Source organism: Chiroxiphia lanceolata, chromosome 10, assembly GCF_009829145.1.
Source record: "Chiroxiphia lanceolata isolate bChiLan1 chromosome 10, bChiLan1.pri, whole genome shotgun sequence".
Lineage (NCBI taxonomy): Eukaryota > Metazoa > Chordata > Aves > Passeriformes > Pipridae > Chiroxiphia > Chiroxiphia lanceolata.
Genome location: NC_045646.1, coordinates 1,988,269 through 2,014,011, shown reverse-complemented (window position 1 = coordinate 2,014,011; position 25,743 = coordinate 1,988,269). Strand labels below are relative to the sequence as shown.

The 25,743-nt window shown below is 45.7% G+C and overlaps 1 protein-coding gene across 1 annotated transcript in view; it reads left to right on the top strand.

Moving 5' to 3' along the window:
• PPM1L (protein phosphatase, Mg2+/Mn2+ dependent 1L) overlaps window positions 1-24,909 on the top strand; it is a 79,317-nt gene extending 54,408 nt beyond the window's left edge. Inside the window, exons 2-4 of the mRNA XM_032697539.1 lie at window positions 9,681-9,855; window positions 17,188-17,349; window positions 20,419-24,909. Of these exons, the coding sequence (XP_032553430.1) occupies window positions 9,681-9,855; window positions 17,188-17,349; window positions 20,419-20,768 (687 nt within the window). The 3' untranslated portion in view covers window positions 20,769-24,909. The remainder of the gene's footprint in view (window positions 1-9,680; window positions 9,856-17,187; window positions 17,350-20,418) is intronic.
• Window positions 24,910-25,743: the final 834 nt, after the last annotated feature.

The window sequence follows — 25,743 nt, the reverse complement described above, 5'->3', positions numbered from 1 at the left end:
AAACACCTGTAGAAATCCCCTGGAGTAGTTTTAAGGCATTTTAATTCCTAATAAAAGCTTTCAGTGCGGGGCCTGCGTTGATTTGAGGTTACAGTCACCAAGTTTTAAATGTCATTTAAGTTGCAGTTGTTTTGCAAACCTCCTTTTTTACCCTTGAAGTTGGTGAGCTCAGTAAAAGACAAAATGCAGTATTTTGCTGTATGGAAAAGGAGTGCAAAATGAGCCCTTCAACAGTTGGTTTACGACATTTCGACCCTTATTTTCTGGGTTATTGCTCCTTCTCTCACTTCTGCTTGTTGGTGCCAATATAAAAAATGATCCCCCTTTGCTTGGATTTGATTTCAGTGATAAAAGAAGATGTTTCAGTTCATCCTGGTTGGGTGAAATGTTTCTGGCAGGCCTTGAGCAAGTGCAATCCCTGCTGTAGAGCTCTCTAACATTTATATTTAGTAAATAAATTAGATTTTGGCACTTAGCTTTTTCTGCACTGTTAACTGGTAATGGACGAGTCTTTCCATGCATTTGAAAACCTTTTTTTCTATATCCTAATTTAATATTCAGCTCATCTGTGTTGATAGTTACAACCAATTAGCATAAAAATCAGGTGAAATCTTGACTTTTTTTTTTTTCAGCACTTCAATCAAACATATTTTGCTTTGTTCCATCAACTAAATCATGCCCTTTGGTAACTGAAAACATTAGTTTCATATCCCAAATATTAATATCCTTTACCTGTGGCCACGTAGATGTGGAAATCAGAATTCTTTTTTGTCTGTGCTTGTGCATCTTCCAGGATTTAGGAAATCCATCACCCTTACACTCAGCTTCAGGTTCCTGCTTGTTTAAACTAACAGGAATGTTCTAAAAGTGCTTTGTCTGTGGCTAATTCTCAATTTCCCCACTAATCTTAATTCTTCTCCTAAAAAGGACATGGGTAATAATTGCCTTCCCAGCACAATGGAAATTCAGAGTTTGTGTCAGTGCAAATGCAGTTTAAGTGCTTTTCCTTTCACGAGGGGAACAACTCCTTTGACTCTCATTATTCTTAATATACTCACTAAATATTTTGGGGTGAATCTGTGCAGTTGTACAACTGGAATAAATATTCTGGGTGGAGTAGCCACCCCATTGGATTCCCTGGAAATATTTGTCCAGAGTCACAGAGGGGCTGAGGTTGGAGCTGCCTCTGGAGACCGTCCAGTCCAGTCTTTGCTGGTGAAGGGTCACCTGGAGCAGGATCATCCAGAACAGTCCAGTTGGGCTTTGATGTCTCCAAGGATGGTGAATCCACAGCCTCAGTGTCTGGCCATGAAAGAAGAGCCTTGATTCAGGTTTCAGTGGAATTTCCTGTGTTTCAGCTTCTGCCCGTTCAGAAGGATCATAAATTATCATCCCCCCTGAGGATGGATGAACTCTGGTGGGTTTTTTCCCTGCTGCTGATTATTCCATTCTGGATTTTTCCCACAGAATTATTCCCACTCGACCTGTTATTTTCCATGAGTCTTGTAGCAGTCCAAGGCAAGGATTGTGGTTGAGTCCCACTCACAGAAATTTTTTAATTTTGTAATTTTTAGCTGAAAACTTCCCAATCTACCTCGACTTCCAGAGCTTTCTGGGCTAAAACCCAAGCCAGATAAACAGAAATTGTTGAGTTGGTGAACATCCTGGTCCTTGTGGGGATGTGACTTAACATGTCATCAAAGATTGTGATAAATAATGATGTTAAATTAATGATCCAGAGGGATTTGACTCATTTGTTGGGTGATCACGTGAAATTCAGTGTAATCAACCTCAAGTCTGTGTATCCAATATTGCACAGGTCCCAAAGGAAGATTTAGGGGCTCCATGAGGTGTCCAGGAGATCCCAAGGCAGTGGTGAGCCAGTAGGGCACATGGTTAATAAAAGTAAGGAAGTAGTTTTGGCGTTAATAAGTCTTCCTCCCTCTCCGTGGGGTGTTGCCTCCCTGTGACGATTCCCCCCCCTAAAGAACAAAGCTGGAAAATAGGAGTGTTCCGAGGAGAACCACATGAATGGCAGAAAAGATGAACAAGGCTGCAGGAAAATGTGACAGGTACTAATGTGCCATTCAAGGAGCTCCAGCTGTTGAGTTCATCAATGAGAAGATAATGGGGTGATCTGAGCCATTTGCATGTATTTACATGAGAAAGGGGAATGTAGGTGAGCAGACATTTGACTTGATTCAGTGGCTGAAAGTCACAGATAACAGAGGATTCAGATTGGAAATAACAGAGAACAGTTTTCCGTGGAATGTGAATTTATCCTCTCCCAGCAATGATAATTAACTTCCGAGGGCTGTGAAAGATTCTGCCCGTGAATATTTTCATATTTTTCAAAATGACTTATTCCTTCAGAGGACAAGACAGGGAAGTGCTGTGGTCCTGATTCAAGATGCCAGAGAAGATAATTAGAATGATGCCCCTTGCCTTGATACAATTCATCTTTTCATCAGCCGTCCAGATTCCAGAATATTCCTGGCAGCTCTGCCAAGTGCAGTGAAGAGGAATCACTCTTGGTGCTTTGTCTTCCCTCATCTGTGGCACTGCTTGGAGCATGTCTTTGCTCACTTTAATTAATTAATTAAAATTGGTTTTCGAAGAGCATGACTGGTACAAGTACTTCACCATCATGGGAAGATGGGAGACAATTGGGGGTGTATTTATTGTCCCCTGGTCTCCTCCTCCTCCTCCTTCCCATCCCAGCTGAAGTCCCATTCCAGCCCTCACGTGTGTGCTCCTGCAATGCCACCCATTCCAAGGTGCCTGATGCTGGGGGGGAGTGGGAGGGAGAACATTTTCCCATCACAAATCTCGTTGACTTCCTCGCTCCCCGTTCTTGGACACCTCAATGATTCTATTTAAGCAGTGAGGGACAAGGGCTATTTTAGGGAATGAACTGAAACGCGGAGTTTAAAGGCAGAAAATCGTCGTATTTGTATTTTTAGCCGTGTGGGGGTGTGGTTATCTGGATTTCTGGTAGCCATAAATCCACATACAGGCTGTGTCAAAGGAGATCAAGCTCTCCATGCTCAGGGAGTGAAGTGGGAGCAAAGCTCACACCAGATGGCCTTTGCTTCCCAGTTCATGGACCCCAGTCCTCACTGGGCAAGTCGTTATTTTTCACAGTGGAAGCAGCTGTGGATTATTGTAATTATGGATTTCGTATATCTCTGACAATCCAGTGTGAATGTTAATTTGAACTTTGGACACCCCCTTGGAATCAGGTTAATTTTCTCGTGATTACACAGTGTCTGGTTAAGTGAAGATGTTTGTCAGGCTAATATTTTTCTTGCTGTGGAAATAACTGTACATGAGCTCCAAAATAATAGTGGTGTTGAAAATCCTGGGAGAGGATCTCTGAGTTCCTCAAACATTTTCAGCCAATGAATTGGTTTTGAATGGTGAGTTTGGCTTTCCTAGTTCAATAGTATTGAACTGAATGGTAATTGTGGAGGGAAAAAAAAAGGACATTTTTAAGAGAAATAATAGTCTAAATGTACCAGAATTTTGTGTTAGGGGAAAACTCTCCTAATAGTTTCTGTTGGCATCTTTGTCCTTTAAATAGTTCTTTGCTTTAGAGGGCAAACTGTTTGTCCTGGTGCCATTTGTAGATCTTGCATTATCCTCTGGAGAGCAGATTATGTTTTGCTCTCATGTGTTTTCCCTTTGAATAACTATTCATAGCTCCATGTCCTTATTCCAAGAGGTTTGGCTCAGCAAAATCCCACTGACTTCAGGGCAGTTATTCATGTTCCTGCTGCTGGAGGCCAGGCAGCTGATCCCAAAAACGAGTGTGGGATGGGAGAGCTGGGGCTGAGGAATGGGAATTTCTCTGAAATCCCTGGGGCTGGAAGCAGAATTTTGGTGTCTAATTCCATCATCACCAGCTTTTCCTGGTTTGTCTGCCCTAAGCTGTGCTCTCAGGGAGGCAGGAACACAAAGAATATTCTTTAGTCATTTCCAGAATGCCAAGAAACAACTCCTGGAATGATGTTAAATGGGAACAAATCCTCACTGTGTTTGAGGACAACATGGCTGGGCATGGAATGTGTTCCCAAAGTGGTCCTGGTTCACCCCTGGAAACAGGGACATCTCTACCAGAATGAAGTGGATCATGGAGAGATGGACTTCCAGGTCTTTTCTTTAGTCTGGGATGCGACTTCTTTAATCTAAAAATCTGAATTTATATATATATGTGTGTGTAAATGTATATATTTTTGTACTTTTTGGAAATGACCATGAAAGCCTTATAGCATTGCTACAAAAAAAAAATCATTAATGGACTCTCTGGAATGTATTTCTTGTCCACAACCTCATCATTCCATGGTTTTTACTATCCTATTGGGAGATACCTAATAAGTTAAGTGCACTGTTCTCAGAACAATGAATTGTGTGGGTGGATTTGGGCTTTTTTTTTTTTTTTTTTTTTTTTTAAGATGCAAGTCCAAAAACCTCAATATAAAGGAGTTTTTGCTCAGGAGCAAAATGTGGAATGTGAAATTCCAAAGGGGATCATCATATATTTCAAACAGCACCTCCAGCTGGAATCTTTTCCATGAGTGTTGGGTGGTGACAGTGAGAGCCTTCCATGCCCCAGAAGCACCCCAACAGTGTTGGAGATGCATCTTTATCCTGGAAAATTCTTAATCCGAGTGGGATTCAGCATCCTGATTTCCACAGGAGGCTGTCCCTCAGGATCCCCTAAGGCTTAGGAGAACAGAGGGAAGATCTGTGTGTGCTCAGGGTGTGCCCAGTGGTCCCAAGGCTTTGCAGCACAAGGTTTTTGCTGGAATGAGCACGGGAATATTTGCTCCTGAGGCTGCAGTGGGTGGGAATGGAACCGGCAGGTCGGACACCCCGAGGAGCCACTTTGTTCTCTGTGCCTCACCAAATCCTGTGTGGAGAAATCCCTTGATCTGCTCTCCTGGTTTTTTAGGCATCCAAGTTCAGCTGACTGCCCTGGAATTCTGCCTTTCTCCCTTTAGACCATTTTAAAAGGAGCCCCAACATTTGCCCTTCCCAAACAGCGTCTCAGCATCCCCTGGGAATTCTCAAAGGCAGAGGTCCTTAAAGATATTATTTCCACCCATTACCTGCATATTCCTGGGTGGATTTGAGCTGCCCCAGCCAGCTGGAAAATATCTCATCTTTAGAAGTACTTCCCAACCTGTTCCTGCCCTGTTCTGCCTCAGGATTTTGGTTATTTGCCTCGGATTTAGCTGCCAGTTGAACCCAGCAAGGGTGGGGTAGTGAGTGGTACATTAAATATTGAGCTTTCATGGCCTCACCTGTCAATAGTTCTTGTACTCAGCAGTACAAATCCCTGGATTTTTCCTTATTACACGTGGATTTGTAGAACCTTTTCTCACTGCCTCTCCCAGCTCCAGGTCATTTTCCTCTTTAGTCTCCAGTTGTTTCTCAGTGTTTGTTGTTCTTTTATACTTGAGTGGTGTTCTGACTGTGTTTGTGTGTCCGTGAGTTGGAAATGACTTAGCCAGGTTAATTCCAGGTTTTTGTGCATTGGGATAGTTTTCACTCAGATCATTTCTCTGAGGTTTGTTCCCTGTATCTTCTTTTCTCCTTGGACTTGCAGCTCTTGGACCTTTTGTACTGTTAAGCCTCAGGATTGTCCTTCCTTTGAAGTCTTTTGTCTTTATTATGTTGTTTTCTCCCTGAAGAATTAATCTCCACCTTCACACAAGTTGTCTTTTGACTTCCTTATCTTAGGGGGCTTCTCAGTGCTGGAACATTCCACACCCAAACTGGTTTTTGGTGTGCTCTGAAATGCATAACCAGTAATATCCAAAACACAAGAGACATCTTTGCATGGTTGCTATTTATATAAAATCTTGGAATTGTTGGAAAGGGCCTTAAAACCCATCCAGCCCCACCCTCTGCCATGGGCAGGGACACCTTCCAGTATCCCAGTTGCTCCAAGTCCTGTCCAACCTGGCCTTGGATCCACTTCCAGGGATCATCTGGAAGAATGATCATCATCATCTCTGAAGAAGGAAACTTGCAGTGACCCACATGTGTTTGGAGGGAAAGGAAACCTGTGGAAAACAGAGGGAGTGAGATGTGACAGAGGGGTCTTGGTGTGGGAGCTATACCCCAATGCCACCCTCCAAAACAGATCCTGTACTTCCCCTGCTCCTTGAATGTTTGCAGCAGCTGGGCAGGGAGAATTAATTGTCTCAAGAATCATAAATTTGTGGGGTCCCTCCTCCCCCTGTAACTCCCGGGAGTCTGTGCTGAGCGTGGGTCTGAGGCAGCAAAGTCTCCATCTTCCATTCCTTAAATTGGAATTGTGTGACTGTAAATAAGGGCCGTTCCAGCTAATTTTGGTCCCTCAGTGTTTCCCATGCCCATGTTCTGCTCTTCCCATGGCCTTTGTTTGGCTTCACGGGGTCGTGGAGCCACTTAACCCTCGTGTTCCTAATTAACACATTTTGTCACGGAGTGCTCTGGAATGTTCCCACTTGTGCCCACGGAGGGAATCTCTTCCCTCTGTGAGCATTTGTGTGGAGAACCATGAAATTTAGGATGTTCTGCCTCCCTCCTCCTGCTCCTCCCCACCACGGGGTGAGCAGCATTCCCAGGGCTTTGCCTCTTGGAAAGGGTCTTCCATTTTCCCCTGGCATTTATCAGCCAATAGCTGCATTTCATGAGACCTGTCTGAGTGTTTCAAGGGCCAAAAACATGCAGGATTTGGTGAAATTTGGATTTGAAAGGTCAGGTGGGTTGGTGAAGTCAGGCTATAGGATGTGGTGAGCCCGTGGAACGTGATGAGGATGAGGAAGGATGCAGCTGTCCCTGCTGGGTATGGTGGGTTCCCACCCACCAAAACTCTGCTGCATGTTGAAAACCTTTCCAAAATCCCCCAAATAAGTGTGTGAGGAGATGCTTTGTCAAGGCACCACTTGACTTTTGAAGTAGCTTCATAAAGAAACCTTTAATTAACCATTTTAGACCTTTCCTTCCCCACGTACAAAGCGGCTCCCAGAAGGATCCACTTGAGAAAAGCAGAACAAATTTCAGCGTGTGGTTGGCATAATTTATAAAAGGCAAATTTACTTTGAGTAAGGATTTCTCAGCAGTTAAAAACTGTGGGCAGATTTGAGGGGTGACAGAAGGACACTGGCTGTGTTTGTGGTTCAGGTTGCTGCAGAACGAGGGATTTCAGCAATTCCTGATGGGATTTTTATCAGGGCTTTTTTTTAGTGAACAGAGTAAAATGTGATTTTTTTATTTTTGGTTTTTTTTTTTTTGTGAATAAGCTTTTCAAGTGTATTTTATTGTATGTAGACATTTTGAAATATATTCTCTATATATGAAATATTAATTTTCCATGGTAGGACAAAATACCCCAAAGTCAATTAAGGTATTAAAGCCAATCCTGTATTTAATTTGGAGGAGGGTGTTTCAGACTGGAAGCAGATTCATGAGGGATGGTGGAGTTTCAATTAATAAAAGAAGTGGCTACAGCTCTGAGTTGTTTTCCCACAGGGATGAGGGAGAATGACCAACAAATCTAATCCCTGAGCTCAGGTGTTTTCCAGGAGCAGCTGCATTTGTAATTCCTTCCTGTAAGAGGGACCATACAGAGAAAAAGAGGATAAAGCTGGTCTGGAGCTTCAAAAATAGGTGTTTCACCTTCATTTCTGCCTGTAACACAAACCCATAGATTAATGAAAAGAGATTTTGGGAATGCAGGGGGACCTCAGGTCTGGCTGGAGGAGCAGAATCCCAACAAATGGGTCTGAACCAAAATCCATGAGGGAAAAACATAGAGGGAGTTCCTGGCCTGGTCAGAAGTTGAGTCTCGTGGTCTGTGGGATGAGATGGAGAACCTGGAAATGGGGGAAGTCATCCTGTTTTAGGTGCTGTTTGATTTTCATTCACCTGGCACAGTTGGCTTCTTGGTCTCTTTAAAACCACGATCACAGAATCCCAGAATGGTTTGAGTGGGAAGGGACCTTAAAGCCCATCTCATTCCAAACCCCTGCCATGGGCAGGGACACCTTCCACTAGCCCAGGTTGGTCCAAGTCCTGTCCAACCTGGCCTTGGACACTCCCAGGGATGGAGAATCCACAGCTCTCTGGATGAACACCTACACTCACCCCCTCACATTATTTCTTTTTCAATATCCAGGTACTTTGAAAAACTGAGATAAAATGGCTTTTGCCCTGAGTAGGATGTGGCACAATCCATCTGGTCCCTGCAGCACAGCTGGAATGGGATTACTGCCACAGGGCTGAGCCCCTTTCCTGCTCCAAAGGGAGAGGAGTTTAAATCCTTGGAGTTTAAATCTTCAATGACTTCTCCACACAACGATAAAGGCCGTGGGCTAAACAAGTGTTGGGTTTTTTTTCTCACTGAGGGGGGAAAGCCCCCATCTGTGAGATCACACTTGGAATAGGTGTCATCCCTATGGAAAAACTTGATGATGGTCCCGATGGTTTTCCCATCTGTCTCCTGGTTTTCACTTCCCAAGGTCTTTGGGACAGGATGGGTGTTTTTCCTTCCATGGGTACAGCCTGTATTGTACCAACATTCACTCACTGGTACAAGATGTGTTTCAGAAAATGAATGTGCATCAATTCTGCTTTTCTTCTGCTTTAGAATTCCTAAATTCTCCCTTAGGGAGAGCACAAAAATCCCCCCCACCCCGAGTCAAACCTCTTCTCAAAGATGACACACAAATGCCTGAACTTGGGCTAAATTAATCCCTGTCCAATGTATCTTTTGGGCTTCCCAGGGAAGAAAACAACTATAAAAATGTAACATTAGTTACTCTGGACTCAGGTGGAGAGTTCCTTTAGTTTTCCCAGAATAATTCCCTTGGTCTCACATGGCTCAGCGTGCAGAAACATGGAACACAACCTCAGGGATATTTTAAGGTTGCAATTTAATCGGTGATTGACTTTGGAAAACTAAACATAACCCCAGGAAGAGCCTGTTGGAGAGCAGAGGTAACTTCTGGTCAGTCCCAGGCCTGGAATAAAACAACCTTGCTATGATTTATTTTCCTCTTTTTTCTCAAGGTTGGCAGGAAAGCTGGAGCAGGGAGCAGCATCCCTTGCTGCATCCTGCTTTTCCAGCTCCAAAACCAAGTCCAACCCATGCCAGAAGGAGGGAATTCTTATTCCCTCTTGCAGTGGGAGTGTGATACTCACAGGAGAGGGGTGGTAGTGCTGAAAAGCAGGAAGCCAGGGTGTGTTGGGGTCTCTCAGAGCCCAATTCCAGAGGGATGGAACTGGCACCTCTGCAGGGGCAGATGCTCTCCTTGGTTACTACCACATTACTACATTGTTACACCAGGCTGTGTAACACCAGTACAACCATGCCACCTTGTGTCAGCTGCTGTCTCCTCATGGCCTCGAGCAGTCAGAGAAAGAAATTTTGTCAATTTTCTGCGTGTGGATGCACTTTGTGCTTTAAAATTTGGAATAAAGACATTGAATTTCGTGGTTTTATTTTCCAAATACCTCAGCACCGAAGTCGAGCTGTTGTGGGGGGTGTGTGGGTGACTCTGGACTGCCCCAAACTCCCTGCTGGAGGGTGGGTTGTGCCCCAGCTCAGGGGAATTTGGTCCATTATATATCCCTGACTCTAATTAATAAATAGGAACTAATTAAAGCTTTGCCTCTTCTCTCCCCAGTCGGCGGCAGAGTACGTGAAGTCCCGGCTGCCCGAGGTCCTGAAGCAGCACCTCCAAGACTATGAGAAGGACAAGGAGAACAGTGTCCTGTCCTACCAGACCATCCTGGAGCAGCAGATCTTATCCATCGACCGGGAAATGCTGGAAAAGCTGACTGTGTCCTACGACGAAGCAGGTACGGCCGTGTCCCTTTTGAAGTTACATTTTCCTGCAGCAAAAAAGCTGCTCAGCTCAGTCTCTCCCCAGACAACCTTGTGCTGGAAGGTTGAACTTTGTCCTCACAGGTATGAGGTGACTCGGTGAAATATTTCTTCCTCCTCAGGCTGAGATAGAAAATGTTCCCCTTGAGTGATGGAGTGTCAACCAACTGAGAGGACACTTCTTCTTCTCCCAGCACTTTGTCCTCTGGGCACTGATGGTGATTAATCTGCCTGTGCCTCCTTATTGTCTCTGCTTTTTTGCTCTTTTCTCCTTCACAACTAACTTATTTTTGGGCTTTCTCAGCTCAGAGTGTGCTGGCTGGTCCCAGAACCTGATTTTAAATGCCCACAATGCACGTGGACAGTAAAACCCAGGTAGTTTGTGTGGTTTGGAGGCATTTTAACAGTGCAGTTCCAGGGGTTTTCAGCTTGGATATTTCCTTTTTACTAGCACGTTGTTCTCTAGTAGGTTGAAATCTCTTCCAGCTTTTAGATCCTTCAGAGTTGTCCTGATGCAGGGACTCCTTTACAGTCACAAGGAAAAAACACACTCTTGATGTTTTTCACTGATTTTCCAAAATAGCCCCCAGTAAATGCTGTATGCCCTGAATTTTACCAAGTTTCTTAGTGTTTCAATAAGTTATTAAGTTGCAACCTTGCAAAGAAAGAATCAAGCAGACAGAGCAGTTCATGATTTTACTGCTGAATTAATATTCCTGGCGAGGAGTTGGGCTGGAGGTGTGTGGAGAGATCTGAAAGATGCTGTTCTTTGTTCTCCACCCGTGGCTGAGGGCTGGAACTCACCATCTCCTTTCATCCACAGCCCCACCAACCACCAGCCTCAGGCAGCCTTGTAGTACAAAAAGAGGGTTTCTACTTAGTATGGCCCCATTTTGGGGTTCTCTCTTATCCCTGGTGGCACTTCCTTGCTCCGTCCCTCCCCTGGTGCCCTTGGGGAACTGTGCTGAGCTCGGCTCCAGGTTTTCCTTCCAGCTACTTTAGGCAGGAGCCTTGAACTCATAACTGGGTTTTTCACCCTGTTTAGATTGTTTTTCACTCTGTTTAGGTGGTTTTTCACCCTGCTTAGATGGTTTTTGCAAACACTGCCCTGTGGATCCCTCTGGGTTGGTTTCTGCACCCTGATAAAGTTGTCACCATCCGAGTCCCTCGTCACTCCCAGCTCTGGCAAACCCAACCCTGCCAAGCTGCTGGTACTTTATTCTATGATTTCTACTCACACTGCAGTGCCCTGAAGTGCTTAAGATGCTCTAACTACTTATCAGCTTCGTTCAGGCTCCTCCTCAGCCTCCCACTCACCAGCAAGGAGATTCTCTTGGAGCTCCTTTGATCTCGAGGGCACTCGAGCAGCTCCAAATGCCCTTTGCAGGTGGAGCTCACAGGGTGCTCACAGGGCTGGGAGCTCTGCTGGAGTCAAGTAATTACAAAGCTCTGTCACTTTATTGATGACATCCCCTCATTAACCCAATAAATAAGGCTGGTTCCCTCAACTCCTGTGATCTGAGATGCTCTCGAGCCCCGGGTGCTGCCTTTGCAGACAGAAGGAGCTCAGAGTCACACAAGTTCTCAAAATCAAGAGTTAAAATGAGGGTGCAGAACATCTCCTTAATCACACACGGCCTGTTTTTAATGATGCATAAAAAAAATCAGCTTCCAAAGTTGTTGCTTCTCTTTATCTCTTTTCACGCAGAATTTCCCAGTCCGGTGAGTCGTGTAAATCTTGTCCCCTGGTTTGGTCACTCCAGCTCTCCAGATATTTTGATGGATGGGATTTTGTTAGGAAGGAGAAAATGAAATGGAGGAAATCACTGACTCCTGTTAGAAGGAAAAAAAGCTTTTTCCTTTACAGAAAACTATGTGTTTGTACAGCGAAAATTAAGATTAAAACTGCCTGAAACCCATATTTGGGGATTTCTGTCATGCAATAAAACAATCAGGTGCAAATGAGAAGCCACAGAAATAACTGGTTTAGGAAAGTCCCAGCATTTACACACATTCAGAAGGGAGAGACAGCAGAGCTGTAAATAAAAACCCCCAAATTTCAGCTTCCCAGTCAGGTGGAGACACCTCTAGAGATGAAAACACGGTGAGGGAGCCCTGTCATCATCCTAATCATGGCTCTTGTTTACTAGAAAGGCAGAAATGGTGCTCCCTGCTCTTGAAACAAGTTGTGATTGTGAGCAAAGCACAGAAAATGGGCAGTCAAATAGAACTGAGCAGCTGTGGGTGATCCCAGGTGCTCCAACCAGTCAGCCCTTGGGGGGGGCATTTTCCTTTTGTTGGCCTTTTTCCACACCAAAATCAACTCAGGGAGAAACTCCAGCTGCTGGTGGGACAGGAAAAACGAAAGAAACAAACTTTCAAAATTCACATTGGGAAAATGAAGTGATGGTGGTGAAAGGGAATTAGTTGAGGGATCAACCAAACCCACCCTGGAGTGTGTTGTCGAGGGTTTCATTTCAGTAATCACGTGGAATTCTGCCACGTGTCAGCCGGGGGAACTGGAAAGGGAGGTGTTTGAGGTGATCCAAGGGTCGGTAGCTGCATGTACAGGAGCACTTCCACACCTTTCCCATCCAGGAAACCTTTCCCATCCCTCTTGGAAGGGCCATTTTCCAAGAGTTTGCACCCCCAGCTCACTCCATTCTCCCAGGGGTGTCTCCCAAAGGGGGTAGAATCCAGTTGCATCCACTCACCCGGAATCAAACAGAACTGCCCTAAAATGCCTTGGGCTTTGGCACAATTTTGCAGGTTGATTTGGCCTTTCTGACAAGATTCAATATTAATAAAACTGCGCTTCCGTGAGCTCAACATCCCAGCACCTCTTGGGAATCTTTTCCCTTCAGGAAATCAGTCCCTCGGAGCACCCAAATAAAACGAATCCGTCTGAAAACAGCCAACGCTGGCAAGATTTGAGGTTTGACTAAGGAAGCTTTACAAAATGAAAGGAGGCCAAAAGTGACAGATGGATACAAATCCTCTCATAATCTTTAAATCCCTTCATTTAAAAAGTGGCATTCTTGACTGAGGCCGAGGTAATTTTGTGCAGGAATATTTTCTCCCGCCGAAGCTTTGTCGGCCCCTTAATCCTATTCCTTTGATTTATGGCACCTCCAAACATCCAGGGTGGAAAAACGCAAAGTTTGGGCATTTAAAGGCAATTTTTGGAATTTTAACAGGGAGCTCAGACCTGCTGGGAGATTCCAGAGGTGGTTTTGTCCTGTGAGCAATTGGTTTTTCCGTAATGGATGGTCCCTCTCCCCTCAGAGTCCTGTAGAAATTGAGTTTCATTATTGCCCGACAAAAGAGATGAATTCCAGTTTTCCCTGCTGTCAGGCAGTCAGGGAAGATATTGATATTTAGGAGCTGCATCCAGAGCCAGGTGTCAGCCCCAAAATGTGTTTTCTGAGCTGATGTTTGCTGGGTGCAGCTGTGGGTGAGGTGGGGGGTTGAGCTCGGCCTTCCCTGGGATGCCCCTTTTTCCCAGGACACTGCTCCCTTTCTGCCACTGCAGGAAGGAGGTGTTTTCCCCCCAGAGAAAATGCTTACAAGGAGAAAATGAGAACATTAAAGCAGGAGAATTGCAGCAGAAATCATAAATAACAGGGATAATAAATGCTTTGTTAGGAAAAAATGTTTGTTTTTTTCTCCCTGCAAAGAGCTTTAACAGGGAATTTATCATTATGCTCCATTGCTGTGAGGATAAATAAGTTACCTGTGGTGGGATGTTGTGGGTCATTCTCAGAACAACCCGTTAAAAATGAAGAATAAATCTGTTGGATTTATATCTTTCCTTAAAATTAAAAAAAAGTACCGATCCAGAGTCATTCTTGGGTTGTGCTTTGGGGCTCTGTTTGGTCCTTTGAGGAAATATGGGAATACACTTCCAATAGTAATAACTCACCAGGTGTGTTTAAATCCTTGTCCTGACAAGGAATTTTGGGAATATTTCTCTCCCAGTCTTGGTTAAAGCTGTTCCCAGGGAGGCAGAGCTTGGGCTCACCCTGCTGACATCTGTAATCCCACAGCTGTGCAGGGACAATGATCCTGCAGGAACATGGAATACTCCTGGAAGTGAAATGGCCTGAGCCTGAGAAATGACTGAAAATCGTCCTGTAAGTTTTTAGGAGGGTTTATAAGAGCAGGAAATAAAGTGATGCCCCTAAATATGATTAAAAACAACAGTTGTAAAGGAGGAAGAGAAGAGCCAGAAAGAGGAATATATATTTTATATACAATATATGTATTTTATATACAATACATAAAATATATATAAAATATATACATTATATGTATTGTATATAATATATATTATATATTATATGTGTTATATATAATACATATGTATTATGTGTTATGTATATGTATTATATATAATGTATTATATATATTATATATAATGCATATGAAATATAGTCTAGTATATAAAAATATATGCATATACATTAGAGATATAATATTAGATAAATATAATTGTGTTAATTATAACATATTTAATTATATTCCCTATTATATATAGAATACATTTTAAATATTTTTATATATAAAATTGTATGTGTATACATTATATATAATATTAAATTAATATAATTGATGTATTAATCAGGTGTTTTCTCCCCTTCTGAAACAATTATCCACAAACTGCTGCTTGGACTTCTACCAAGTGCCTTTTCTGATGCTAAAATACTAAAATACACCGATAATTTTACCTGACTTAAAAAAAAAACCAGCATCTCCACAGCCAGTCTAGTACAGGGTTTAACTTTTCAGCTGCTTTCCTTTGCAGAGGGCTGGGCAGGGCGTTGTTGAGGCTGCCACCCCAAGGGACTCATCCAACATGTGTTCTCAATTCCAGGCCCTTTTCTGCTGGGAATTTTCTGTCGGGCAATTGCATTAAATCTGAGGCTGCTGACAAGGGCTCGGTGTTTCCCTCACTCCACACAAGGTTAAACGACTGAAATAAAAATAGATGGGAAGGAAAACAAAGCAAAATGAGTTTTGCTTTCTCGGGGCAGGTGGGGGATGTAAGGATATCCCAGCCATCCATCAGGGAGCTGGAGAGAGCTGATCCTTCCTAAATCACCTTACAAATCACCCTCTGTCGCAGACTCTCTGTTCTCCCTCATCCACACAGATCATATAACCGAGAAGACTGTGTTCAGTGTTATCATTTTTATATAAATTGTGCTCATAATGGCTCTATTTGGGAAGCATTTCACTTCCTGAGCACGGGGCTGCACAGGGTTATTCGCAGTTTTTCTCGGTAGGAAACGTGATGTTGGTGCTCCCTGAGGGAAGAATACACTCGGGGGGGGGGGGTGCAGAGCAGGAGGGTGGGCTGGAATGCAGGAGAATCCAGGAATTTAGACATGGAAGTGTTGGGCAGGTAAAGCTCTGACCTTCAGAGAGACCCGTGAGCTGGGTGGTGGATCCTGGAGCCTCCCTGTCCTGCAGCACCCCGGGGTCCTCCTGGGGCTGTTTCAGCTCCAGCAGGACTCAGTTTTACATCTCCCAGGTTTTGTTTCCCACCCAAACTCCCAAGGCAGCTGTTCTTTCTCTCCCTGAAGCTGCTGATCTCTTTTCCAATCCGGTGGATTTTGGGGTTCTGGGAATCTCTGCCCAGCCAGGGCAGGTCCCAGCCCTGCAGGATGCAGGAGGGCAGCCCGAGGCTGCTGGGATGTTTGTCAGGGAAAGTTCCATAAATTAAAGCAAGGGAGGTGCTGTTCGTTGCTGTAATTCTCTTATTGCCCCTCTTGGCACAGCCTTCACACCCTCAGGGCCAAATCCTGGAGGCTTCAGAGGAGATAATTCTGGAGCAGGACACTCATTTTTTGGGTTCCTGAGGGGATCCTGGTGGGCAGGTTCCTCTCTGTGTCCTGTCAGCAGTGAGCCATTACCAACAAATGGGAAACTCTATCCATATAGGTCTGCAATGTGTACATCCATGGCAAAAAAATTATTAATAAATATATTTATTTATCTGTGCCTGCCTTGTGAAAAAATAGCTCTAGTTTAGGGCTGTGCAGGGCAGTCAAAAATAAACCCTGGGGACACAAGGCATCTGAACACAATTTGTTTATTACTGGCTATTTTATTTATACCAGTCATGAGATATTTAACTACTGACATGGGAACAGCAAAGCAGAACTTTTAACTATGTTTTGGGCAGAGATGCAACAAGCAGCAGCCACGAGAAATTGGTTTTCAGGCCACAGAGCACAGGCTGAAGCCCTGCTCTGTACCAGTGCTGGTGGTGGAGTTTCATCCCCAAGACTGGGCAGGCTTCTCCCAGAGCTGTGATAAACCTTTTTATCAATGAATAATCACTTGTAAATTAATAACAGAGGTGAAAAACTCAACCCTGTGCTTCTCTAGTCTGCCTAAAAGAAAAAGGGCACAGCATTAAGTTAATTTGATTTACTGTTGAGAGATACCAGAGTGCCTTTTGTAACTGTGCCATCAGTGCTAAAATTCCCTTTTAATCTTTGTTCCCTTTTTACCTGTGTGTCTAAAAACTTCCTTTCCATCTTTGGATTCTGGGGCATGGATGAAATGGTGCTGTCTGGTCCAAAGCCCGTGCAAGGAATATTTGTAATAGCTGGAGTTTTTATAAATGCAGCTCCTAGTAGCTGGAGGGGAAATATAGAAAAGTCGTGGTCTTAATAAGGTCTGCTTTGTTCAATATCCCCCCCACTCTATCAATTAAATGAGGAAAATACAAACTATAATGTTCATACTTGAAAAACACCCCATTTTTCCAACGATTTCCTGCCACGTGAGCCAACAAACACCTGTTGGATACAGTGATCAATGACTAATTACATTTGCTTTGTATTTAGAGGCTAAAGTAATTAAAAATGTCCAATCTTTTCCTTTTTTTTTTTTTTTCAGTAAAACCATAAAGAAGTGACCTCAGCTGTGGAGGGGATGAGGGGAGGGAGCTCTGGGTTATCCCAGAGCTGCAGGTTCAGTTCTTGGGAGCAGCCAGGGGGCTCTGGGGCTAATTTGGACTTTAATTACTTTCCTTGGCCATTAGGAAAAGCCCAGTTCCACGATGGAGATGGGAAACACTCCTGCCACTCTCTGAGTGTGGATCAGAGCTCTGGGCTGGGCGACAAGCCGGGGATCGTCCCAGCTTGGACTCGCTGCTCTTGGGGGGCTTTCCCAACCTCAGTGATTCCGGGATTCCGTGGCAGGAAGAACATTTCCCAGCTAATAATTCACATCTCTGTATGTACACCCCCCCCCCCCCGTGTTTGCTCTGCTCCCCACTCCCTCTGCTCTCCCAGGTACGACGTGTCTGATCGCGCTCTTGTCCGACAAGGAGCTCACCGTGGCCAACGTGGGGGATTCCCGAGGAGTCCTGTGTGACAAGGACGGGAATGCCATCCCCCTGTCCCACGACCACAAGCCCTACCAGCTGAAGGAGAGGAAGAGGATTAAGAGAGCTGGTGAGTTGGTTTGGCTTTGGGGTGAAAGTCCATCTTTTTTTGTCCCGCCCGTAAAAAAATACAGGTTTTCCCTGAGAGAGGCTGGGAAGTGCCCGACTGAGGGATCAGCAGAGCAAATCTCCCCCTTCCAGTGGGATATCACAGGGCAGACAGAGATGGCAGCAGATGATCCACTCCTTAACAAGCTGGTGTTGGGGTAGAAAGACCAAACACAGCCCATGGACCATCCCATCCCTTGGGATCTCTGCAGGGAGCAGTGAATAACCAGGAGCAGCAGCTGCTTCACCCCAACCCTGCCCACAGCCTGGCTGGGTCTGAGCCTGAGCCAGCTTTAGTCTCCAAAATAAGCAGAGCATGAACCTAATTCATCAAAGCTATTTTTTTTCTTCCCATCTAATGAGCACAAACATGGAAATTGTGGCAGGAGGAGAGGAAAAGGATGGAACAAACAGGAGCCTTTCTGCAATAAATCTTCCTTGCTTTCATCACTCGTCAGTTCAGCCACCTCCTGGGCTAGAAATTACATTGGGATCATCAAGTTTAATGGCCAATTCTCCAGGAATTTGTCAAAGTCTTTTTGAACCCATTTCTGCTTTGGCTCCCACAGCAGCAGCAAATTACTTGCTGAAGGAAAGGAGTTGCTCTGGTTTGTGTTAACCCCACCCTGAGCATTGCCCCCAGAGGGGCAGGGCCTCTCTGCCTCCAAGCCTTCCTGTGGCTGTAAAATGGAAATAACAAGTTTTTCCATGAGTACAAAACATATTTAAAACCCACAGGTCATCACTATGATGGCAGAGCCAAGGCCACATGTGCTCCCCCCAGGGGAAGGAAGGAAAACCATACAAGTCCTGAGAAGAAGGAATAGAAAAATCTTGGTCTCTCTTTGCTTCCCCTTCTGTATTTGGGGGATGTATTCATAAAATTTATCTGTAAAATCACTTCCCTCTCAGCCAAGCCCCGGAGGAATTCACTGAGGAGAAAAAAATAATCTGATTATTTGATTTGTCTGAAAATGAGGCTTTATAACACAACAGCAGGTAAAATGAACCTGGATTTTTGCAGGAACTTCCAACTCGGGAAGAAATTATTTTAATGGGCAGGTAAATGTTAGAACAAGAAATATTCTCTCTAGACCTGTGACTTCATGCATTCCCTTCTCTATTATCTCATCACTGCTATGGCCTCAGAGTGCAGTTAAAAACATACAATCCACTTTTTATTCCACTGCCAGGTACTTTTACATTCTGGAACATCCCTTTTTTTTCCATCCACCAAGTGTAAAATTGAAGCAAAGTGCCCCAACTGAATTATCTGCTCCTGTGACAAAAGGCACCTGGCTTTTCCCAGCATCCAGATCCCTGCTGGGAGGAACTGGAGGAGGTGACAATAACCACATCACCAGGTTTCACTGGCATTTTCCAGCTTTCACATTGCCCTGTTGGTGTAGGAGAATGGCCTTGGAACAGCCTGGGTTTGGCTTGGGAGGAAGCACAAGGTGACTGTCACTGACAGAAATTCAAGTTATTCACCTTGAGCATAATCCTGAGCTCAGCCCTTGTTCACAGGGAAAACATTTGTGCTGTTGCCAAGAAGCCTCGGTTCCTTTAATGCCTTTTTCTCCAGGCACAGCCAGCACTGCAGTGTTTGCTTTTCCTGAGCATTTCTATGGATTTGATTGGGATTCCTTTACAAAAGAAAATACTGGAAGTGCCAAAGACACTTGAGGAAACCACTTGTGCCACGGGCAGTTCCAGGTGCCACCTGAGAATGGCACCAAAAGTCTCTTTGTCCACATAGGACCTGCAAAGCCTGGAGTAAGTGTGGAGTAGGTTTGCATGGCTGTGGATCCAGAGAGGATGCTCCCAAATTCTTTGGACTGTGGAAGAAAACATCTTCCTCATGGAGGCTCCGGAGGAATGGTCAGGAGAATACCCAGTTAAAGAACTTTGTTTCTGCTGGTTTTAACACAGATCAAGTTTCAAGCTTTAGGCAACAATGAATCCTTAAATGAAATAGTTTCACCTGAAAGCAGAAGGAATTTACAGATAAGATCAGCCAGCCAGGAATAGGAATGCTACAGGAAGATTTAAGAGACAGGTGACAAATAACACCCAGGCTGAAGGAAGAACAAAGACATTTGTAAGAACACCAGAGCAGACAGTTTGCAGATAGAAAATCCTGTCCTACATTTAATGTTCCATGTTTGCAAATTGTTTGTCCTCGAGTGACTTCTCCTTCCCGTTAGGATGACAGGAACACTGTGATGGAACAGCTGTTGGTGTGCAGATGGATGCACAGGAATTGGAGGTGCCACAAGTCTCCTGGGTGACCTTGAGTGCTGCCCGATTCCCATTCCTGGCACGCTGGCACTGTGGAGCAGCCAGGTGTGGCTGTGGCAGAGCCAGCAATTGCAGTGCACAACAGACCTCCCTCCAAGCCAGCCCTAAAGAAAAGAGATTCAACCAGATCCTTAAACCCTGGTGATGGCAAAACCAGTCAGGGCCCACGGTGCATTTTCCTGACTCGAAGTCGAGTTTTGCCATCGGTTTGTCCCCGACAGAATTTTGGTCCTGTTTGACAGAAGCAGTTTGGGAAGAGCCTGTAAATGTTTTTGCACTTGTTTCTTTGCTTTGTGCCTTGAAGGCAGACGTGTGTCCCACTGCAGGGTGTTCTCAGTGCTGTCTCCTTCAGGGATGTGAAGTGGGAAACACGAACCACACAGGAAAAGGTGTTCACAGACAGGAATGGAAAGATTTGTTTTGCTGTTTTCCTCTGCGCATCACCAGGAGTTTTCCTGAGCACTGAGTTGTGTAGAACAGGAATTCCTGTGCTGTTCCATGAGCTGGGGGTCTCTCTGGGGGAGCTGCTTTGTTTGAAGGCAGATCCACTGCTGATTCCTCTGCTTCAGCTCTTGCAATCCAGCTCAGCACTCCGAGATGTGCTGAAGGCATCTCCTGCATGTTGAGCTCTGTATCCCTGAGGATGGAGTTTAGGCTGGGTCTGGCAGGAACCAGAGAAATGCTTTTAAGGTTTCAAAGAGCTGCTCTAAGTGCTGGTGTCTCTCTGCAGGTGGTTTCATCAGCTTCAACGGCTCGTGGCGCGTGCAGGGGATCCTGGCCATGTCCCGCTCCCTGGGAGACTACCCCCTGAAGAACCTGAACGTTGTGATCCCCGATCCCGACATCCTCAGCTTTGACCTGGACAAACTGCAGCCAGAGTTCATGATCCTGGCCTCTGATGGGCTGTGGGACGCCTTCAGCAACGAGGAGGCCGTGAGGTTCATCAAGGAGCGCCTGGACGAGCCGCACTTCGGGGCCAAGAGCATCGTCCTCCAGTCCTTCTACAGAGGGTGCCCCGACAACATCACAGTCATGGTGGTGAAGTTCAGGAGTAGCAGCAAAGCAGAAGAGCAGCAGTGAGCAGAGGCTCCCTCTGAACTCGGCACAAACACAGTAGGAAGCTCGAGTAAAAGCCGCTCCGATTCCCCGCGGGAGGAGCGGACGCCTCTGCTCTTTGTTCTGTGCTTGACAACAGGAGCAATACAACAAATCCATGCTGAGCAATGACAGGAATTCAGTTTGTCCACGTGTCCCTGCCTCCGGTGACCTTGCTGCTGCTCCTCCAAAACTGACTGGAACCTTCCATTGCACCATTTTCTTTACGAATCCTGTGCAGACTTCCCGTTGGATTCCTCCCCTCCCGTCTCCAAGGTCAGTCCAGGTGCACGGCAGGGTCAGGGCAGTGCTGTTGCTTTTCCCCCATAGCTGGGACTGCTCTTGTTCCTCATCCTTTTAACCCACAGTGATAAGGCTGAATAGGAAAAGGTTTGTGATTATTGGCCTCTTACATGAAGGAGGAAGAGGAGCCAACTCCCCCCCTGCTGCCACACTCTTGGCTCTCTGGCTTCATTTAACCTCACCCCCCTTCAACAAATCCCTGCCAAGCACGTGAGTAGGTAGAGTTACTGAATTACCTGAAGCCACATGTTTATTCAGGCTGTGCATTACTCTGTAACAATTCTAGGCCATATTGTATCCAAACCAACTCGTGGTAAACTTCAGCAAAATACTCTGAGGTCTGACACCTTCTGTGTGAGAAAACAGCTCAGCTGTGAGAGCAGAGTGTCTGTCCTCCACCAAGGATCACCCCGACCTTATTTTATTGGCATGGACTTGGAAAGCAATGCAAGGTAAAATTAATTTCATGAGTGACTGTCGGAAAACTCCTCAGAGCAGGGGGTTCCTCAGAGCTGCCTGAGTCAGGGCTGCTCACGTGGTTATTCCTGGTACCAACTGCAGATGGATTCGTGGTGTTCATCCCGGGGCACAGCCGTGTTTTGGGATAATGTACAAATGCCAGGCAGCATCGTTGCACTGTAGAGATGAAAGCTTGTGTTAAATCTAGAGAAAAGCCTGCTTAGATCTAACTTTCAGTATTTAATTGTGTTTTGGAACCTGTGGCTGCTGTAAGTTTGAAGGAGGACAGTGTGAGTTTGTTCTGCACGTGGTAACAACTGCTGAGGGACAGGGTGTGTGAGATGAACAGAACAGGCTGGAGAATTGTAATAATCCTTGGAATCTCCCTGCAAAATGTGGTCCTGGACCACCTGCTCAAGGTTCAAGGTGCTGGAGGTTGTTGGTGTTTGGGTCTGGAGGGGAATCAGGGATCTGCTGCATTAACTGGCATTGCCTGTTCTTGGGTGCTGAGCAGGTCTGGGTCTCTCAAGGAGAAAAATCAAAGAGCACAAATTCCTGCTCGAGAGGGAATTCCTATCTTAGTCTTTTCAGTTTTGTTCCTAGGTTACCTCTTCCCAAGGAACCTCCCTCCTTTAATTTGTTGGGGATAATCACAGCTCTTAATTGGATCTGTTGCCTTTATCAGTGCTGTCCAAAATGTGTAGGGGATCCCTTGGCAGCCTCTGCTCATCCCAGACTCTGAGTGGAGCCCTTTGACTCTGAAAAGTGAAAAGCAGGAGAGGGAAGTGTCCAGCACTGCTCCTTCCCTGGAGGACGGGAGGCTCCCAACTTTTTTAATCCCTTGAGCAGTACATGCAGTGACTTGGCAGTGCAGCTTGGCAGTTCAGTTGAGCAGCTCCCAGGAAACGTTAAAAACTGCAGAGCACTTCAGTTGTTTTACTTTGAGAAGGTGTTTGAGGTCAAAAGGCTGGGAAATGCAAACTTTGTGTGGTATTTCCCTGGGAATGCTCAGTCCTGGAGCCAGCAATGGCACAGCAGCAGTGTCAGAGCTCCAGGCAGAGCCTTTCCTGTGTCCTTCACAGGAGATGTTCCATTGCACCAGCTCTCCTTTGGAGGACACAGCCTGGGGAGCTGCCCAGGGAGAAGGAGAATCTGACCCAGCAGCTCCAAAGGAGAGGGATGTTTGTGTAGCAGAGGCATCACCTTCAGGGGAGCTGGGGGAGTTGGAACTGCAATGATGGTCAGCTCCCAAAAAAAACATAGTAGATTAAAAGCACTGGAGTGAAAGCTGCTGGCTGCACTGAGCCTCCTGCAGCTCCCACTCCTGAGGTGAGTGAGAATCCCTGAGGGATCTGTGACCTTTTCCTGAGCATCCCTGAGGGATCCATGACTTTCTCCAGAGCTTGGCTCGCTGGCTGTGCTCCAGCACTCGTGACAGACAGGAAGACAAGGTGGAAGGAATTCCCAGCCATGAGGAGCAGTGGGAGGGTGGCTCACTCTGGAAGCCAGCCCTGCTCACAGGATTTAGGAAAACAGTGCAGTGCAGTACAGAAGGGGTTTGCCTGGATGTTTATTCCAGGATCATTCCCTCTGTCACTCCCAGCCCCTCCAGGCAGGCACCAGTCAGCCCTGCTCCAACCTTCAAGTGTCTGCAGCTGCAGCAAGAGCTGCTGGAGCACCTTCAGCTTCCTCTGCAACCTCCTCTCCCCCTCCCTCATCACTGTCCTGGCCATCCAGGCCCATCATCTCTGTTGAGCTGGTGACTTTGGCTTTTATTACTTTAAAAAATGAGTTTCAGCTGCTTTAGGTGTGAAGCTGAAGGCCTGAAGGAGGTGAGAGGCTTTGTGTGCTCTTTCACCTCCGTGCTCTGTGCCTGCCTGTGCTCCCTGCTGCCAGCCTGCAAAGCTTTTCATCCAAACCTAGACGTGTAGAATTTTGCTGATTTGTGCCAAATTCTGTCGTGACACAGCTGTGGGACGATAAGGTTGAGTAATGTACCTTTTGCTGATGCAACCTGAACAATCCAGGGTTCTCCCACTGCCTTAACACTCCATCCTCCAGCTGGGAAGGGTTGCCAGGTGCTGTAGCCAGAAATATCTGCCGTGGCAGAAGGGGTTCCTCCCTGCTGCTCTCCTGCCTGGGCACCTCTCCAAAAAAAAGAGCTGCCTTTTGGTGGCAGTGGCCAGAACACAGCTGGGAGCTCCTCTTGCCATGGAAGTTTTTTGTAGCCCGAGCCCGAGTGGCTCCGTTGGTGACATCTGTTCCCTCGGGAAGAGCCTCCCGTGGCACAGAACTGAGGGACTGAGTTGCTGCCAAAGAGCATCTTTCCCGTGGTCCAATGTGACAAAATGTACCTTGTTCATTAGTTCAGCTGGTCCAGTGCTTAAGGAATTGGGGCTGTTCCCAGGGATGTCACAAGCTCCCAGTTAACTCACGTGGGACATTTTAATGTTCAGTGATCAGGATTGGGATCATGGATTGCCATGGAGTTCACCACTCTGATTATACACTGGGAGGGGTTCAGACAGGCTGATCCTTCCTAGAATTCCTGGAAGGGCTGGGACTTTCCCTGCTTCTCCCTCCGGGGCTGGGGTTGGTGGCACTGTGGCTCCGTCTAGTGGCCTGAGCCCGCCCTGGGAATGGGAACGCAGCAGCATTCCCTCCAATTCCACAGCGGCTCTCTCAGCCCCTGTGGCAAAGGGGAGGGATTTAAAGTCCCCCCTGTCCCTTGTCCCCCAAGCTGGACTCAGGAATTCGTTGCTCACCTCAGGGCTGGCAGGAGACACCGTTTTATTTCACACCAAACCGATCCCACTTCTTCTTCTGTTGCACCACCCAGCACCAGGCACAGGGATCTCATCCCACAGGGAGGGGTGGCACAGGTGGCACTGGGATGGTGGCATCACCTGTACTCCTAAAATGTCTAAAAATACCCAATTTGACACGAATGAGCCAGTTTTGCTGATAGATTGTCTAGATTAATATAAATATGGCAAATGCCATCCAGCATCATGGACTGTCCACTGACTGTGGGTGCTGCTGCTGTTCTTACAGAGTTAAACCATTTACAGAGGTAAAAGTAAAATATTGCGAAGGTTTTCAAATCCAGAAGTTGGAACTGAAGTGCTGCACCAGCCTGAACAGTGTTTGCTGCAGAAACACCAATGCCACAGCCTGAAAATAAGGGATTTTGTGTCCAGCTGTCTCTCAGGATACAGGACAGCCCTGCTTTAAATAATATGGATATATTGCTAATGTAGCTGATACTTATTTTACCCAGCAAAACATTTAGTGAGTGATTATACTACAGAAAAAAAAAAAAAAAAACAAACTTACCAGCCTTTCATTTTCCAAAGTAGGAAAATGTAGGCCTCTGTACAAAATTCCAAGTTGGCAACTGCAGAGCCCGGAGCTGCTGCCCCTTGCTGAGCTCCATATATTCATAAATGACCTTTCTAAACCTGAGGACTCAGCAAAAAAAAAATAAAAATCTACAGAGTTACTGCTGAGTTGAAGTTTAATTAGTTTTATTTCTATGGTGCTGACCAGACAAGGTTTAGGGAAGCAGCTGTTTCGGAGTTTTCCCTTAGGTAACTCAAAAGTTCCAGGTGTCTCCAGTTCTCCAGGATGGTCTGGGTGCTCTGGTAAGCAAATGGATGCAGCTGAAGCCTTTCTAGAACCATAAATAAGAGGCTCAGGAGCAATTCTTGAGACAACAGTTTGTCCTTCACTCCTTTCTAGGTTATGTAATGTTTAAATAGCCACGTAATTTCTTTCACCAGAAGCTCCACAGGTTAGGGAAAATGCTGTTTTAATCTCCAAAATACACAATTTTGGCAAATTGCTGGGCTAAGTGCCTGTGAATGCTCCCAACAGCTTTCAAAACGTGGATTTTTAAAGCACCCACCTCCTTTTCCTCAAATGTCTTTCAAAGTGTGTGGGACCAAACAGCCAACACACCATCCAGGCACCAATTCCCAAATCCCTCAGTGCTGGTGTTTCCTGCAATGAGCTGCACCTGCCCCTTCTCCCAGTGAACAAAAGTCAGTTCTGCAAAGTCTGAACCTAAAAATAACCATCCTGAAAATCCAAGGCCTCATAATTCTTTAATCATCTCAACATAATGTGGGGTTTTCTTCCCTAAAATTGAAAGAACTCCCTCTTTTAAAATAGATTAAAAGAAACATCAGGTTCTTAG